This window comes from Oryx dammah, unplaced genomic scaffold (genome assembly GCF_014754425.2).
Source record: "Oryx dammah isolate SB20612 unplaced genomic scaffold, SCBI_Odam_1.1 HiC_scaffold_18, whole genome shotgun sequence".
Classification (NCBI taxonomy): Eukaryota; Metazoa; Chordata; class Mammalia; order Artiodactyla; family Bovidae; genus Oryx; species Oryx dammah.
Genome location: NW_024070202.1, coordinates 15908089 through 15925182, shown reverse-complemented (window position 1 = coordinate 15925182; position 17094 = coordinate 15908089). Strand labels below are relative to the sequence as shown.

The following is a 17094-nucleotide window of genomic DNA, read 5'->3' as shown; positions in this document are numbered from 1 at the left end:
TGTATTGCACAGGGAACTCTGCTCAACATCCTGTGGCAGCCTGGATGGAAAGGAAGCTTGAGGGTGAATGGATCCATGTATATGCATGGCTGAGTTTTTTCGCTGTTCACCTGAAACTATCACAACATTGTTACTTGGCTATACCCCAGTACCAAATAAAAAGTTAAATTAAAAAAAAAGTAAAGTGAACCAGCAGTAACCACGAAGGATAAGAAAACAATCCCTTTCAATAGAATGGTTCCTGGATTCCAGGCCAAATACTAGATGACTATTTGGGCAGGTCACTACATTTTGCTAACCACACAAGTTACCCACTAAGTCAACATCTTAATATAATACTGGCTTCTTTCTTCAAGCTGGCAGAAGGACTGCTGAATAACAAGCTTTTGCTCCCCGCTTTCAAAATTTACAATTCCCCTGGTTCCTAATTAGCAAGACTCTAAATCACCACCAGAAAGAAGGAAAGGCAAACAGAAGGGGAGGCAGAGGGAAGAATGACAAGTTGACTTTCTCTAGGATCTTTGGGGGCCATGTCAGAATGATGGGGATGGGTTTAGGCTTGTAAGAGGGTTGCATGACTACGTCCTGGCAAAGAACATTCAGTACAAAAGTAGAATGCCTTCTCTTCCTGCAGCGTCTATAGCAAGGGCTCTCCACCTAGAATGTTCCAGTTGGCCTCGACTGAAGGCTAGCCAGAGGTTTTTCTTCCTCTCAGTATGTAACCAGGCCTCTGCGATTTCTCAGACAGGACTGCAACTCTTGGTGGAGAAGAAACCCAAGCCTCTGACTGAGCTGGATATATTAGGGATTGGATAACTTGTAATCAGTGATTTCAGCCCTTTCCCTTTGAGCAAGAAATAGAGAGGGAGAAGGAAGAAAGCAGGTGGGAAGGAAGGTGTAGTCGCTCAGTCGGGTCCGACTCTTGCGACCCCGTGGACTGTAGCCTACCAGGCTTCTCCATCCATGGGATTCTCCAGGCAAGAATACTGGAGTGGGTTACCATTTCCTTCTCCAGGGGATCTTCCCGACCCAGGGGTCAAACCCGGGTCTCCCACATTGGAGGCAGACGCTTTAACCTCTGAGCCACCAGGGAAGCGCGCAACAGTAAAACGAAAAGGACGTAAAGGGCAAAAATAAAGTGGTGAAGTGTTTCAACTGAAGCGAGCCTGCGTTGGGCCGAAACCCCATTCGGGTATATTGTAGCTGGGTTTTAGTCTGAGGTGATGGGCAAGAGCTAAAATTCTGGAACGATGAAAACACTTTTTCCCAGCCGTGGGCTTCCTAATACACTTCTGGAAATGTGAACAAGCGTCTCTAGGTCATTATCTTCATTATTGCTCACAAGACTTTAATAAAGGACTTTATCCTTTATTGGGGTATTAAATCCATCAGGAAGGGGACATGGTAACCGCAGGCTCCCTTTCTTGCAGTGCAGGGCTGAGTTCCACCTTCTCTAGCAGCATTTACATCATTCCCATGCAGGAGCTGGGGTTGGGGAGGGGGCTGGTTCACAGCATGGTGGAGCGAATGAGCGTCAGGCTTACAAACTGTCCAAGTGGGACAGTGGTATGGTTGGTTTGAAAGGCTGACCTGAGCTGGTATGGATGTAAATCCTGAGGAAACAAGTTTCTGGTAACCAGGTAGGCCTCCTGAATGCAAAGAGCATCAGTCATCTCTGGAGGGAGGCATCCACAGTGCTGGCTTTGCTTTAAGCCTTTTGAGTGTTCTTTTAGCTTGTAGGCCTGCAAACTTTGGGAAAGTAAAGTCCCTGTATCCTCATATGCTTCTGTGCCCACGGCAAGGGCAGACATCTTTCTGCAAACATTCAGTGTCTTCATTCGTTTGTTCTATATATTAATTTTTAACTTTTGTTTTCAAGTAATTTCAGACTTATGAAAAAGTTGCCAAGATACAGGAATTATGGGATATGGGATATTAATTCCCATTGCCCTTTACCCAGACACCCTAAACATTTCCTTTATTGACACTCTGTGTGTGAACCATACATTACTCATTTTCTGAAACATTTGAGCGTAAGTTGCAGATATGCTATTCCTTTACTCATAATACATCAGTATCTTTCATACAAAAAATAAAAACAACTTTCTCTTATATAATACAGGAAAATTATAAACATTAAAAAATTATCACTGTATGTATCACATACAGTATGATTTACTCTGTGTTGCTGTTGTTTGAGTCTCTAGGTTGTGTCTGACTCTTTGAGACCCCGTGGACTGTAACCCGCCTGGCTCCTCTGTCCATGGGATTTCCCAGGCAAGAATACTGGAGTGGCTTACCATTTCCTCCTCCAGGGGACCTTCCCGACCCAGGGATCAAACCCACATCTCCTGCACTGGCAGCTGGGTTCTTTACCACTGAACTACCAGGGAAGCCCAACAACAATAGTATTATTTACTCTATAGACCTAAGTTATTCTGCCAAGTGTTCCATTAATTCTTTTTAATTCACCCTTTAAAGCGTATGGCTCTATGTGGTCCAGTCAACACCCAGGAGGCCTCCAATGGTCTGGGCTGAGGATGGCTCCCTCACGCTCCCCAAGCAGTGGGGTCTCCCTAAAGGTCTGCACAGGTTCATTCCTGCAGACTCGAGTCTGTTGTTCTCCCCGAGCTGCCACAGTTCCATCGTCTGTGCTCTAAAGGTGACAGTGTTTGCTGCACTTCCGCCTGCAGTTAAGGCTTCTGTCCCTGGGGGCTTCGTGCCTTTCCCTGCTGCCTCCCTTCCCTAGGTCTGCCTCCTCAGGGAAACTCTGGGACTTAGCCTGTCCCCAGTCTCTCTCTTGAGCCCTGGTGAAGCCCCAGAAGAGTCTGTGGGCGGGTGGCTGTGAATCTCCTTTGCGCCTGAAACTCCCCAGGGTCCTGCCTCCTCACACTGGCCCACACTCAGCCTTGAACAGTGTTAACTGTAGCTGAATTCTTCTTACTGGCGGCTATGATGTCTGTCATCTCCAGCAGGTGAGTGTCCATGCCTTATCTCTCCCTGGAGGAGCCTGTGTTTCCTCGGGTTTTTGTAAGCTGGTTGTTCTGCAACCATGGCTCTATGATAAATTCAAGGAAAGCTGTGACTTCAAAGATTAGCTTAGCATCTTTGGTGAGGTTTTAAGAATAAAAGCTGTCTTTTCTAGCTTTCTACATCCTAGGAGGAAGCCACACATCCATTTTACATTTTTTGCTCATCTATGAATTGGATTTTTTCCCTTCTGGCACCTGAGAAAACATCTGGAAAGAAAACCTGTTGTTTACTGACATACCAGTAATAGACCCTTTCCCTCAGTCTATTAAGATATTGACATGTTGTTGTTGTTTAGTTGCTAAGTTGTGTCTGTTTGTGACCTGATGGACTGTAGCCCGCCAGACTCCTCTGTCCATGGGATTCTCCAGGCAAGAACACAGGAGTGGGTTGCCATTTCCTTTTCCAGGGGATCTTCCCGACCCAGAGACTGAACCTGTATCTCCTGCACTGGCAGGCAGATTCTTTGCCACTGATTTACCAAAAATATTCAGATAGTTGTACATTATCCTTAGAACTCTTAGAACATACAACTCTTAGAATGCTCTCTCCCAGAGAATAAGCAGTCATCTGAAAAGTTAAAAAGATCACGTCTTTAGCACAAAGGATCTAAGACTGAGATATAGTGGTTAAGAAGCTGGGTTTGAAATGTGGACTTAATTATACCTTAAGAGAGACAGGTTCTTTCTTGCAGGATGGCTCTGACCCATCCTGAAAATCATTGCCTGTCATTTTCCTGAGCCTTGTAAGGGGAAAATAGTCTGATTGGGAAGCATTCACCTTCTCCAAGCTAAGGCATGGACTTACTTGCTAAAGGCTTTCAGCCAGATAGTCTAATCTGAAAGTTATAAGGAGCCTTCAAGTATTTTGAAGGGAAACTGGTGATTAAAAAGGAAAAACAAAAAAAACCCTGCCTTTATTATAAGAAACCCAGCTGCCTGGTATAAGTGCAATGTTAACAATGATATATAAAATGTCTATGTCATGAAGTAATGCAAAATAAATTCCTGAGTGTGGAGCTGATTCTAACATGATAATCAGCTAGTCTGAGGCTTTTCCCCCAGGGCATGGCAAAGAAGCCACAGTAGCTTTTAACTTTACAAGGAAATGGTGTCATTTCTTAAAAGCAGCTGGTCAGTCATAAACATTTATTGGACATGTTCTAGATTAGCTGCTGTAGGAATCTAAGAGTTTGTAAAATAATTAATTATTCTGAGTAACTGTCAGAAAGGTATCAAGTTCTTTCTGCACCCTCATTTTCTAAATATATAATCCGCAGTAATAATTCTCCCTCACACCATAGTCCCTTTCCCCCCACACTGTTCTGTCTTTTGCCCTGTCTGGGGAAGCCTATGGACAGAGAGGCCTGGCAAGCTACAGGGCATGGGGTCGCAAAGAATGAGACACGACCGAGTGACTGGGCACGCACGCTGTCCCTTGGCGTTGGAACAAAGCCAGTTACAGGTTTCTCCCATGAACCTTCCATCTCCCCTACACCTGGTTAGGAGCCCAGCTGACTCCCCAAATCAGCTACCTGTGCTGTCAGGCATGTCCTTGACAACCCCAAACTACCTTGCAACCAAGGATCTGGTTGAATTAAAATGTCCTCATTCCCCTGCTCCCCCAAAATCTGAGAAAGCTAATTTATGCCAAAGTTTCATTTACTGATACATCTTTCTTCAGAGGATACCTTTCTTGTCCTATTTGCTTGTAATTTTCTTTTTGATGAGAACAGAGGGTGGCAGCATCCCAGACAGGAATCTTCCTACTGTCCTTCACCTCACTCTAAGGGCTGGTCACTTTAGTCTGCATAACAGACTAGCCTGTATGCAGACAGACCTTCCATCCTTCACAGTAAAGAAGATGCTGTAACCCACTCTTTGTAGAGCATGTTTTCCAGTTTGTGTAATGACGTTGGGCTGTGTGATCCATATATTCCTGCCTATACCTCTTCATCCACAACTGGGTGTTGTTTTCCACATCGCGAAAGGAGTACCTCAAGGCTGCATATTGTCACCATGCTTATTTAACTTATATGCAGAGTACATCATGAGAAATGCTGGGCTGGATGAAGCACAAGCTGGAATCAAGATTGTCAACAGAAATATCAATAACCTCAAATATGCAGATGACACCACCCTTATGGCAGAAAGTGAAGAATAACTAAAGAGCCTCTTGACGAAAGTGAAAGAGGAGAATGAAAAAATTAGCTTAAAACTCAACATTCAGAAAACTAAGATCATGGCATCCGGTTCCATCACTTCATGGCAAATAGATGGGGAAACAATGGAAACGGTGACAGACTTTATTTTTTGGGCCCCAAAATCACTGCAGATGGTGACTGCAGCCATGAAATTAAAAGATACTTACTCCTTGGAAGGAAAGTTGTGACCAATCTAGACAGCATATTAAAAAGCAGAGACATTACTTTGCCAACAAAGGTCTGTGTAGTCAAAGCTATGGTTTTTCCAGGAGTCATGTATGGATGTGAGAGTTGGACAATAAAGAAAGCTGAGTGCCGAAGAATTGATGCTTTTGAACTGTGGTGTTGGAGAAGACTCTTCAGAGTCCCCTGGACAGCAAGGAGATCCAACCAGTCCATCCTAAAGGAAATCTGTCTTGATTGTTCACTAGAAGGACTGATGCTGAAGCTGAAACTCCTATACTTTGGCCACCTGATGTAAACTGACTTATTAGAAAAGACCCTGATGCTGGAAAAGATTGAAGGCAGGAGGAGAAGGGGATGACAGAGGGTGAGATGGTTGGATGGCATCACCGACTCAATGCACATGAGTCTGAGTAAACTCCAGAGTTGGTGATGGACAGGAAAGCCTGGCATGCTGCAGTCTATGGGGTCGCAAAGGGTCAGACACGACTGAGCGACTGAACTGAGCTGAAGTGATTCCTCTTCATCATACCTGTGTCGGCAGTGCAGTCTTTACAGAAAGGAGAGATTTTCCTCCTCTCCCTTGTCCTGCTTGGATCTCCAGCTTGGAATCAGAGTCTTGGTTTACTCTTCGGGGCTTACTCAGTAGGCTCCAATCCACTTCCAAGGTTCTGGGGCTCCTGACACCACCAGGTTTCCTGGTGACTATTCTGTAAACTGAACAAAGAATGATCCCCCCTGTTTCCTCTAACCAACTAAGCAACAAAGAGAAGGGGCACTCCTCCTTATGGGGTGAGTCTCCTTGGATAGACCTGAGACATCGGTGCATAAATACTCTCTGCAAGCCCTCCATGCTAGAGCCTTGTGCTTGACTCAAGGGTTAACAGGGTAAAAGAAACATTTAGCGAATGAATTTTCTGCAATTTGACCACAGTAAGGAACTTGCTATCAGTCCTCTAGAGTTGAAAATCTATGACCCTCTACCTGCCATCCATTTAGAAATTCTACATGAAAGAGATGAAAGGGCCTCACAGTTCAGCCAAGCCAGCCTGCTGCAAGGGGCTAGGGTGGGAGCAAGAAGAATTGAACACTTCACTTACCCACAAGAGATTCTCCACTTACGTTCATTTTATTTTTACTCTTCTGTATAAGATTGGTCTCAATGAAGGAATTCTCTCCTAGGGAAGTGTGCAAAGATGTGTAAAAAACTACTTTGTTGAAGCATTATTGTAATAGGGAAATACCGGAACCAACATAAATATCCATCAAGAGGATAATGCGGTCTAGTTATTTAATGGAATACTGTAGAGCAGATGAAATTAACTAGAACTACATATATGTACCAAGATAAATTTCAAATAGTGTGGATATTTAAAATACAAATTAGAATGTGTATAGCTAACACAACATTGTCAAGGAACTATACTCCAATAAATATTTATTTAAAATAAAATATAAATTATATGCATAAATGTATAATTATTTGAAGTTTAAATATTAAGAACAATATTATGCACAGTTTTAGAGCATACACATGTGTAGTTAAAGTATAAAAGCAGAGCTATGAGTGATGCATATCAATTCAGAGACAAATTTCCTCTGTCCTTCAGAGAACAGGATTGGGTACTTTGGGGGTTTCGATGGTATCTACACGATTTCATTTTTTAATATGGTGGTATAATCAGAGTTTGTGTTTCTTCATATAAAATGTTGTATCTGAAATATTTCATTATGACTCTTGTAAAAAGAAAGGGTTCTGTGAATCTGAGTCAGGTGTAGTGAGGTGGATGAACCTAGAGCTTGTTATACAAAGTGAAAAGTCAGAAAGAGAAAAAAACAAATATTATATATCGATGCCTATATGTGGAAGAGAGAAAATCAGTACTGATGACCTTATTTGTAGGGAAGGAATGGAGACACAGAGAACAAACTTGGACATAGCAGGGAAAGAAGAAGGTGGGAGAAACCGAGAGAGGAGCGTGGACACGTATACTCTATCGTGTGGAAAATAAGTGGCCGGGGGGAGCTGCTGTAGAGCACAGGGGCCCAGCCGGGGTCTGTGACGACCTAGAGGTGGAGGGTGGGAGGGAGGGAGGGAGGCTCACGAGGGAGGGGAGATACACATAATTCTGGCTGATTTGCCTCGCTGTCTGGCAGAAATCAACACAATATTGTAAAGCAATTATCCTCCAATTGAAAAATAAAACTAATTAGTAACCACATCCAAAAAAGAAAAAAAAAGAGGGGAGGCGGTGGCTCAGTGTTTAAAAAGCTTGAAAGTCAATGAGCTAGGACAAGGGGCTCTGAAATGCTGATAATTCAAAGTTAGGGAAAATGGTCTCCAAGCAACCCTTTGTGGCCCCTTCCAGGAGTGACCTCCTAAAGCCCATCCTGCCTTCTGGAGCCAGGGCTCTCAAGCCTTCCTATGGCAAAAATGCATATTTTATCCCTACCCCCACTCTTGATTCTCGTTTAGTTGGTCTGAGGTTTTTATTGAGCATACCAGTGATTCTACCGATCATGGTCAGGATATCTTTGAGACAGATGCTGATGGTAAGCAAACCAAATTCTGGGAGCCCGTGGTCTTTCAAACCTTTGCCACAGGCTTACTGCTTACAGTGATCTAGAGTGAGGCAGGGGTTGCTGCGGTGTCCAAGCAGCAACAGTGCTACGACTCTGTAGACTTGTTAGTGATAACTCCTGGTTCACGTGCAGCATCATGAAAATCTTGTAAACCTGTGTGGTTTTGAAGATGGGGGTGCAGGAACAGCAGACAATGGGAAGATATGATGGGGGAAGCTAACAACAAGTGTTGAAAGGAAAAGATGATTTTCTCTAAATTCAATTCCAAATTTAGGAGGTATTCAATTTAGATGAACAGATTTATGTTACTACAAATGATCAGGGATGGAACAAACAGTGTATGGTGAATTATATAAACACTCCTTGGCATTAACTGGGGAGAGATGCTGTTAAACCCTCTTGTATTCCATTATGAAGATAATACACAATTTCAACGTATCAAAAATATATAAATTATAAAGAAGATTATAAAAATCACCAATAATATCACCACTGGAATAACAGTTGCTTATTACTTGTGAGGTCAAGTTCATAGTTTGAAATTGACAAAGGTGGGAGGGAGTATTTACACCACAGAAACAGACAAATGCCATAAGTCAGCTCCTTTACTTATATCCCAAAAAAGTAGTTAAATTGTTACTACATTGATCCCATTGAGCTCATCTTACTTACATGTGTATTTCCCTCAAAATGTAGATAATGCTATAAAGCAGATTAAAAAAAATTATTTTTGATGTAGACTATTTTTAGTCTTTACTGAATTTGTTACAATATTGCTTTAGTTTTATGTTTTGGTTTTTTGACCTTGAGACATGTGGGATCTTACCTCCCTGACCAGGGATCAAATCCACACCCCCTGCACTGGAGGGCGAAGTCTTAACCCTGGACCACCAGGGTGGTCTCCATAATGCAGTTTTGAAAGTACAAATGTATATCTGACTAACAAGTATATTCTGAGTTATTTTGGGAAACTAACAGGACCATCCATCTCGCATATTTTGTGCAGGGGGAACAAGGACCTCAGGGCTTCCCAGGGCCAAAGGGCATGACAGGACATGGCCTCCCTGGCCAGAAGGTAAGTATTTCAGGAAAATGCTCAGCTTTAGGATCTCAGCAGCTTAACCTGAACCCTGGAAGGGCGCTCATGAACTCATCACTCCTCTCCTTTCAATGCTTGGAGAAAAAAACCTGCTTCAGAGTGAATCCTTATGTATTTCTTTTCCTAACTGCAAACATGTTTACTTCGTGAAATCTCCTTTTCTTCAAACTCAAAAGCCAGCTGATGAGAAATAAATCCTTACAACCTACCCACGTGGAAGATACCAGATAATTCAGGTGTTAACCTGTATAGTAGCTGGAGTTCCTAAAATCAGTGAACGGATCAGATGGCATCTCATGGTCTCCTCACCTTGAGGTCTCTAGCTCATCATGAATTAGATAATGGTGCCTGTGCACGTGCGTCTTAGTCGCTTCAGTCATGACGGACTCGGTGCGACCCTTTGGACGGAAGCCCACCAGGCTCCTCTGTCCATGCGATTTTCCAGGCAAGAATACTGGAGTGGGTTGCCGTGCCCTTCTCCAGGGGATCTTCCCCATGCAGGGATTGAACCCGTGTCTCCTGTGGCTCCTGAACTGCAGCAGGATTCTTTACCAGCTGAGCCACGGGGGAAGCCCCTATGGGACCTGGGAGGACGTAAATAAAATGCCCCCTATTTTCTCATATAGTATATTCATACCAATAAGAACCAAGAGTCTTCAAGAGGTACCTCAGTTGCAAAGAAATGAAACTTCAGAGTTTTCCTTATTTGGCTTTAAGGTTCACAATCTAAGCTTATCTTTTCATTGTTTTGTAAAGGGAGAGCATGGTGAACGGGGCGATGTGGGAAAGAAAGGTGATAAAGGGGAAATCGGAGATCCCGGACCCCAAGGAGAACAGGCAAGAAGTGATTTTTAACATCTTACTGTTACTGTACACATTAACTGGTTGCAACCTTTATTGACCGTTACTCTTCTTTCACTAAGTAGGGGTTACCAGGACCAAAAGGAGACCAAGGACTTACAGTGAGTATCCACCCTAGAGGGTAACTGAGGGGTTTGTGCTCACAAAATGATTACATTTGTGTTTTCACATTAGAAGTAGGACTTCCTTTGACACAGAATTACTGCTGGCTTCAATGCAGGGGGTGACTGAATCTGAATGTGAGGGGGACTTTACCCTGGCAGCCCTTATCCAGTCTCACTGTAGACATGTAACTATCCACCCTGACCCCTGGTAGAAATGTTAACAAAGAGGTGAGCCATTTAAAAGAAGCCAAATGAACAAGGCACTTTTTATTTTTTCAGAATAGGGGCTCTTTTTTTTTTTTTTCTGAACTAGTTCCTTTAAGTGCTCTGAGAAGAACAACAATCACAAAATTGGGATTACTTTCATGTACTGATTCATTTATTCAACAAGCAGTCGTGATTATGTGCAAACTTTTCCTCTTTTGTTCTCTCTTTTGTTCTCTTTGCTCCATGGCAAACACAAAGCTGACCCCTGAGAGCCCCACAAGATGGGAAGGTTCTGGAATTTCTATAGCAAAGTCTAATTCTTCCTTTCTAGTATCTACCTTTCCTGGAGTTGAGGAGAAAAGAGGGAACTTCTCTTGTTCCCTTTTTGATGGGTCACGGTCTGGGGATGTTGACCTTATATGTGCAGCGTCAGGAAGCCCAGAGGTGAGAGCTCACGTGATGAAGGTGAGAGCTGGCACGTGACACACAGAACTGTGAAGGGTCTTCATGGCCCATCTGCCTCGTTCTCTTTGGTGCTCCACACCATAGGTCAGGCCCTCCCCAGATACCTGTGGAGGATAACACAGCTACATGTGCAGCGATTTCTCCCTACATGTAGCAGAAGAGGGCATATGTTAAATGCCCAGAGGAATGTTTCCCGTAGGTTTATACCCTCCCTCCCATCGCTCCATGGAGAGGGGAACTGTCTTCTTCATCCATGCACTTGCTCATTCATTTCACCAACAATTATTGGGCACATGCCCTGGGTCAGGGTCCGAGACAGGCACGGGGGTAAGAGTTGAGAACAAGAGCCCGCATCTCTGGACTCAAGGAGCTCACAGTCTAACGGGAGAGAAAGGCAGGCAGAGGTTGTTCACCTATAGTTTGATAAAGGCTGTGACAGAGGTGATGTGTGGGTCCAGAGCAGACAAAATGAGGTGTGATTTGATGCAAATTCTCTTTTCCTTCACTCTTCCCTTTGTCTAGCATTTAGAAAGCCAAAGTCAGCATTAAATGAGACTCTAGTATGTGACAGGCTCCTTCATATCAGTACCACCCTGACCCAGTACTGCAGGGTGCCTGGGGGACCCAGGCAGAGTACGGCCCTGACTCTGGACTCCTGGACTTCTAGTCCTTCTCCTGGTCCACCCTTTCCTCCAGGTGAGGAGCGACCACCCTGAGTACACACCGCCCTGCCCCTGCTCCACACTCGATACACAGATCTCAGAATTGCCCCCAAATGGCCTCAAGTTTGGAAGTGGACAGCACTGGGCTGTATGCATGAGGTAGCCGAGGGGCAGGCGTTTGGGGGGTATTTGACAGAGCTTGGGTTCACCTCGCAAGTGCTGGATAAGACCCAGGGCAGCATAGGACTGGTGAAGATGGGGGGGGGGCGGGGTGGCAGGGAGAAGGGGACAGGCTAGAGACTGCAGCCCTCTCTTGCTCAGGACACGCATTAATGCACGTAACAGCCCACGAGGCAGGGCGGAGTGTCTCCCTTTCAGATAAAGACCGGCCAAGTCTTGCAGAAAGCTTGAGCAACACGCCCCGAGTCACCTCGCTAACAAGGGGAGAGCCCTTAGAGCTGGAGCTGGCTTGTTGGAAGCCAGAACCAGCCTGCTCCCTCATGAAGGCTATTCTCAAAAGGTCTGCTTTTTCTCCCCACCCCTACTCTCTCCTATCCTCATACACTCTCAGGGGCAGATTCAGTCCAGACTAACAGACTCCTCCTTTAAAAAAAAAAAAATTGTTTTTTAATTGGAGGATAATTGCTTCACAATGTTGTGTTGGTTTCTGCCATACACCAACATGAATCATTACTAGCTATGTATCCGTCCCCTCCCTCTTGAACTTCCCTCCAATCTCTCACACCCAACCCCACGCCTCTGGGTTGTCACAGAACACCAGGCCGAACTCCTTGTCATTCAAGAGGCAAAAACTATTGATGGGAGTTCAAGTTTTTAATCATTCTCACCCAAGCTACTTCAGAAAGACTTTCTCTAACTACACCTGAAATGCCAGTGTTTCTCAGCATCTGCCCGCAATTGTTTCTTCTGTGTCCTCAAACTCTCAAAAAGGGACAGCTATTAAAGGTGCACGGATGCACAGTTCAAAAAGGTGGATTTAATATTACAGTAAAGTTGTATGGAGGATGAGAAAGCATTTTAGATTATAAACATAGAAAAACTATGCTTGCAAAAGTGGGCATGGAGGGGTCTCCCAGGTTACACTCAAGCTCTGCTCCACACCATCTCGCCTGCCACCCCTCTTTCAGCAGCCAACTGTACACTGGCCTTTCTTAACTCTGCCTCCAGCTTGAGCCCCTCTCCCAAGCATCAGACCTTACCTCCTACTGCCTTGCCAGCTGGGTGTCCCATAGGTGCCTCAAACTCAGCCAGAATCAAGCTGAGCCCAGTTTACTCTTCATTAGCTCCACCCTGCCCCTGTCCCTTCCCTCCCTCCCTCCAAGAGTGGCACTGCTATCGTTTACCTCCTAGACGCCTCCTTCCCCTCATCCTCTCTTCCAGTTACTCACCACCCCCTTCATCTCCTTCTGCAATATCCCTCCAGGCCATCCCTTCCCATCCATCACTCCCACCATGGTTTTCTGGTGTTAATTTTCTTTGCCCGTACTATTTAGGAATCTCAGGCCGCTCCACTGGCTGCCCGAGTCAGTTTTCTTAAATAAAGGTGCAACCAATTCTCTTCTCTGCCAGGGACCACGTCTGTCCTCACTGCTCAGGCTAAGGCCACACTCTTCAACAAGACACAAAGGCGCTCTAGAGCCTATCTGTGTTCCCCATCTTCTGTCATTCTCCCTGTCACATGCCCTGAGTCATAAGATTACTCAAGTTCTGTAATACACTGCGCTTTGTGTGTTTTGTCCCCTGCCTGGAAGGTTCTTCCTCTTCCTCTCTTCACCCCGTTCCACCCTGGTCAGAGTCTACCCACCTCCCTGGACCACAGCACCAACTCCACTCTCCCACCCCTGGTATTCTGGCAGATCAACATGGTTCCTTGGCTCTGATCCAACAGCATAGCACTTATAAAAAGTATTTGTTTCTTTGCCTACTTGCTACTAGACTCATGTTAACATGAGTCCTTTGGAGGATATAAATTTGATGCCTTCATCATTGGCACTGAGAAACCAAGGTTACTCAGCAATCTTAGCAGAAAGAGTGAAACCATTCATTCCAGTGACTTTAAAGCAAAGATTACCTGGAAAATGTTGATTATATATAAATATGACTACTTAAAGCATATTAGACCTGGTTATGCCATAATAGCACAGTGAAAGGAATTAAATGCAACCTTGATATATGAATTGCTCTTACAAGTCAATAAAAGACAAAGATTCTAATAGGAAAATTGGACCAAGGACACACACAGACCATGCACAAGAGAAGACAACTGGAAGCACACATTTAAAATTTAGCCTCACAACCAGTGGATTAAGTGTAATTTAAAACTGAGATATTTTTCTCTATCAAATTGCAAAGATTATATAGTAATAATAACCAGTACTGTGTCTCTAAAACAAAACAGGTTTTCTTATATACTACTGTTAGAAGTATCAGCTACCACAACTTTTCTGGAGGATAGTTAGGCAGTCTGCATCAAGAACCATAAAATGGCATGCCACTGACTCCAGAAATCAAGTTTTTCAGAATACTTGGTAATATGGGAAATTAATTTGATATATAATGTTAAGTGAAAAACTATAATCATAAAACTTGCAGTAAAAATTAAAAATAACTATATTAAATATGTAACATTTCCCCTGCCAGGATATACAATATAAATATATTAATATAGAAAGTTTCCTTTTTAGACATACTCTAGTTTCAGATTTATTAAATGTCTCTCTCAATGTGGAAAAAGTATGACAAAGCCTGAAAAAAAAAAGATAACTGTTGATTCCTTTATTTCATATAATTTAAAGTATCTCGTACTGGGAGTAATTTTTGTATAGCCACTTGAAATCACTGGCTTTTACTCAATTTACAGCTTTAAAAAATCTAAATTAAAATGCCGTGAATATTTTCCATATATGCTTCTGTTAAGCCATGCCACTGGCTGTCACCTGCACCCTTGTTCTGTCATTATAGATCTTTTTCTTTAAAACTTGACTTTTGCAGCTGTTACACTTTATCTTCTTAGAAAAGGCCCGCTGCTTTTCCCCGTTGAGATTTTCTGGGCTTCTGCCTCTCTCCTCTGTTAATCACCCCTGTCAGCGTCATGTCTTTGGCAGATGTAGAATCCTGACTTCTCCAGTTCCCATCCCAGTCATTTGTAAACACGCCATGCGGCACAGGCCACTGGCAGATTGACTCCCAGTATTCAGCTCATCTCAGGCCCCTCTGATGGAGCTGGTGAGGAGCAGGGCCCGGAAGGAGCATCCAGGAGCCCAGGGACATTTCATGGAGAAACCCAAGTGAGAGTATTAGGAAACTAGGGAGGAGACTCGCACGTTTGGGGACTGGTACGGAAAGAGGGGAGAGAATACAGTATAGAATGAACACAGGATAGAATGAATTCTCTCTCAAACCAGGTGCTTGTCCTGGTTGGCTAGCACGTGTGGTTTAAATCATGTAACTAAGGCATATGTTACCCACGGCATTGTCGTCCTGGGTATCTGCAAGGGACTGGTTCTAGCACACGCCCTCCACCCAGGAGGTACTGAAGCCCGTGGATGCTCACGTCCCTCAGATACAATGGCACAGTACTATCAGCCCTCTGTATCCGTGGATGCAGAAGTGTAGGGAGTACATCCTTTGGGGGCCGTACCCTGTGCTAGGAGCTGTGTGTGTTACCTCGTTTAATCTCACCACAGCCGAGACACAGACCACTGATAGGTCACTTCATGCCCAAGGTCACACAGCTGGCAAACACCAAAGCTGCAATTTGAACTTCAAGTCTCAGCTATTACATCTTACAGCTCAGACACAGTTCAATTATAATATATCGTAGCCAACTTTTAACCTCTGTACTATGTATCTTATTTGCAGCAGAAGGATTAATCAAATAGCCCAATGCTGACTGTAGTAAGACAGTTCCTTTTATGTAGGGAAAGAATATTATGGTCACACAATTAATACATTTTCCTCTTTCCCTCCAGAAAGAAGAAATCATCAAGCTTATTTTTGAAATATGTGGTAAGATTTGACGATCAAGAAAGCAACCATCACTTTAAAGTACCAGTCCCACTATGTTCAAGATATTTGCATTGACTCAGAAGATGTATACTGTAGAGCTCATGGGAAAGTTTCAACTTCATTTGCAAAGTTGGTGGGAAACCAAAAGGAAGCAGTGTGAGGGGCTGTGGGAATCCTGATTTAAGGAAAGAAAATCATTTTCCCAGAGTGGTTAAGAAGCATGAAGACAGACACCAGAGTCTGTGCAGCCAGGCCTTTTGTTAGCACTGAGCTCATTTGTATTCGGTGACATTTACCTGAGCCTGGGAAGGAAAGAACAACCAAGGAAACATGACTACAGGGGCCTCACTGGTGTTTGAGTCCAGCCCAGCTGGTGACAATAATGTCTCTGTTTTTCCTGAAGCAAAAGGTCTTTCTAAATTGAGTTTTGAGATCTAGAGTGCCTACCGTTTCAAAAGCAAGAGGACAGAGTTCAGAGGTCACCTTGTGTCGCAACTCGGTCTAAATGCTTCCGTGGTGAAATGTGTGTGTGCTCAGTTGCTCAGTTGTGTCTGACTCTTTTGTGACCCCGTGGACTGTAGCCCGCCAGGCTCCTCTATTCATGGGCTTTTCCAGGCAAGGACCCTGGAGTGGGTTGCCATTTCCTACTCCAGGGGATCTTCCCCACCCAGGGATCGAATCCTCCTGCATTGGCAGGTGGATTCTTTACTGCTAAGACTCCTGGGAAGCCCCTATGGCAAAATAGGCTTAAAACAGAGTTATTGGAACAAGGAAATAAAGCAAAACGATTAGCCAAAAAGCAAGCAATTAATGGATTACGAAGATAAGAGAACCTTCTGTGTTTTAAATGGACAGAGGAAGGAATATCATTATCCTTCCACATAGGGCACCCCAGAACTGTCTTGTCCCCCAAAAGACTTCTGGATCTTAATAAGCAGCCTGGGAATCTCTGTGGTGACAGGCTAATTTAGACGTTGCTTCTGAGTGCTAGATACCCTGTAAAAATAGCAGCCAGTTTCTTGATGATTTATTGTGGGAGTGTTATTGGGCAAAATAAGGATACGAAGACACCAATGGAGCCCTGATACTTTTTATTGCTTAGGGACTCTGGCAACTGCTTTGAATGATAAACCATAAATAGAAGTTGTTTACTGACCAGTGTTCCTAGATCACTCCCCTTGAACAGTTTCACAGGGTGAATGTTCTCCAGGCCTCCGTGATAAGATGGGAGCCACCGTAGGGTCACTGTGGGTGACTGGGGACATAAGCCAGAGTAGCGGGGGGCTACTATGCTTATGCCTAGTTAAAGATCCAGATCCTTCCCTGACAATTAAAAAGTTTCATCCCATTACTTTACTCACTGGCCACACCAATGAGCAAGTGTTCACTTTCACATAAGGATATGGTTGAAGACTGAAATATTAGCGTTCAGATTCAGATTAAATACACGTGGTGGGATATAAAGAGCAAATTTAGGATGGTGGTTATCTCTTACAGACAAGGAGGGGGATGGGATCAGGAAGGCATGCAAAGGGAGGCTGAATCTTTTAAAAAGACTTTTATATTTTAATCTGAGAAATTGGCTGTTTATTATGTTATCCTCTACAGCATTTTGATTTTTTGTGTGGGAGGTTTTTTTTTTCTTCCCAATGTATCATTTGAAAAGAA

At 43.9% G+C, this 17094-nt stretch overlaps 1 protein-coding gene and 1 long non-coding RNA gene across 2 annotated transcripts in view; one reads left to right on the top strand and one right to left on the bottom strand.

The window, feature by feature from the left end:
* COL28A1 (collagen type XXVIII alpha 1 chain) overlaps nucleotides 1-17094 on the top strand; it is a 183791-nt gene that overhangs the window by 146718 nt on the left and 19979 nt on the right. The window contains exons 28-31 of the mRNA XM_040260502.1: nucleotides 9006-9074; nucleotides 9855-9935; nucleotides 10025-10060; nucleotides 15390-15426. Coding sequence (XP_040116436.1) covers nucleotides 9006-9074; nucleotides 9855-9935; nucleotides 10025-10060; nucleotides 15390-15426 — 223 coding nt within the window. The remainder of the gene's footprint in view (nucleotides 1-9005; nucleotides 9075-9854; nucleotides 9936-10024; nucleotides 10061-15389; nucleotides 15427-17094) is intronic.
* Nucleotides 10310-17094, bottom strand: part of LOC120877986 — a 69311-nt gene continuing 62526 nt past the window's right edge. Inside the window, exon 3 of the long non-coding RNA XR_005724435.1 lies at nucleotides 10310-10839. This is a non-coding gene — a long non-coding RNA (uncharacterized LOC120877986). The remainder of the gene's footprint in view (nucleotides 10840-17094) is intronic.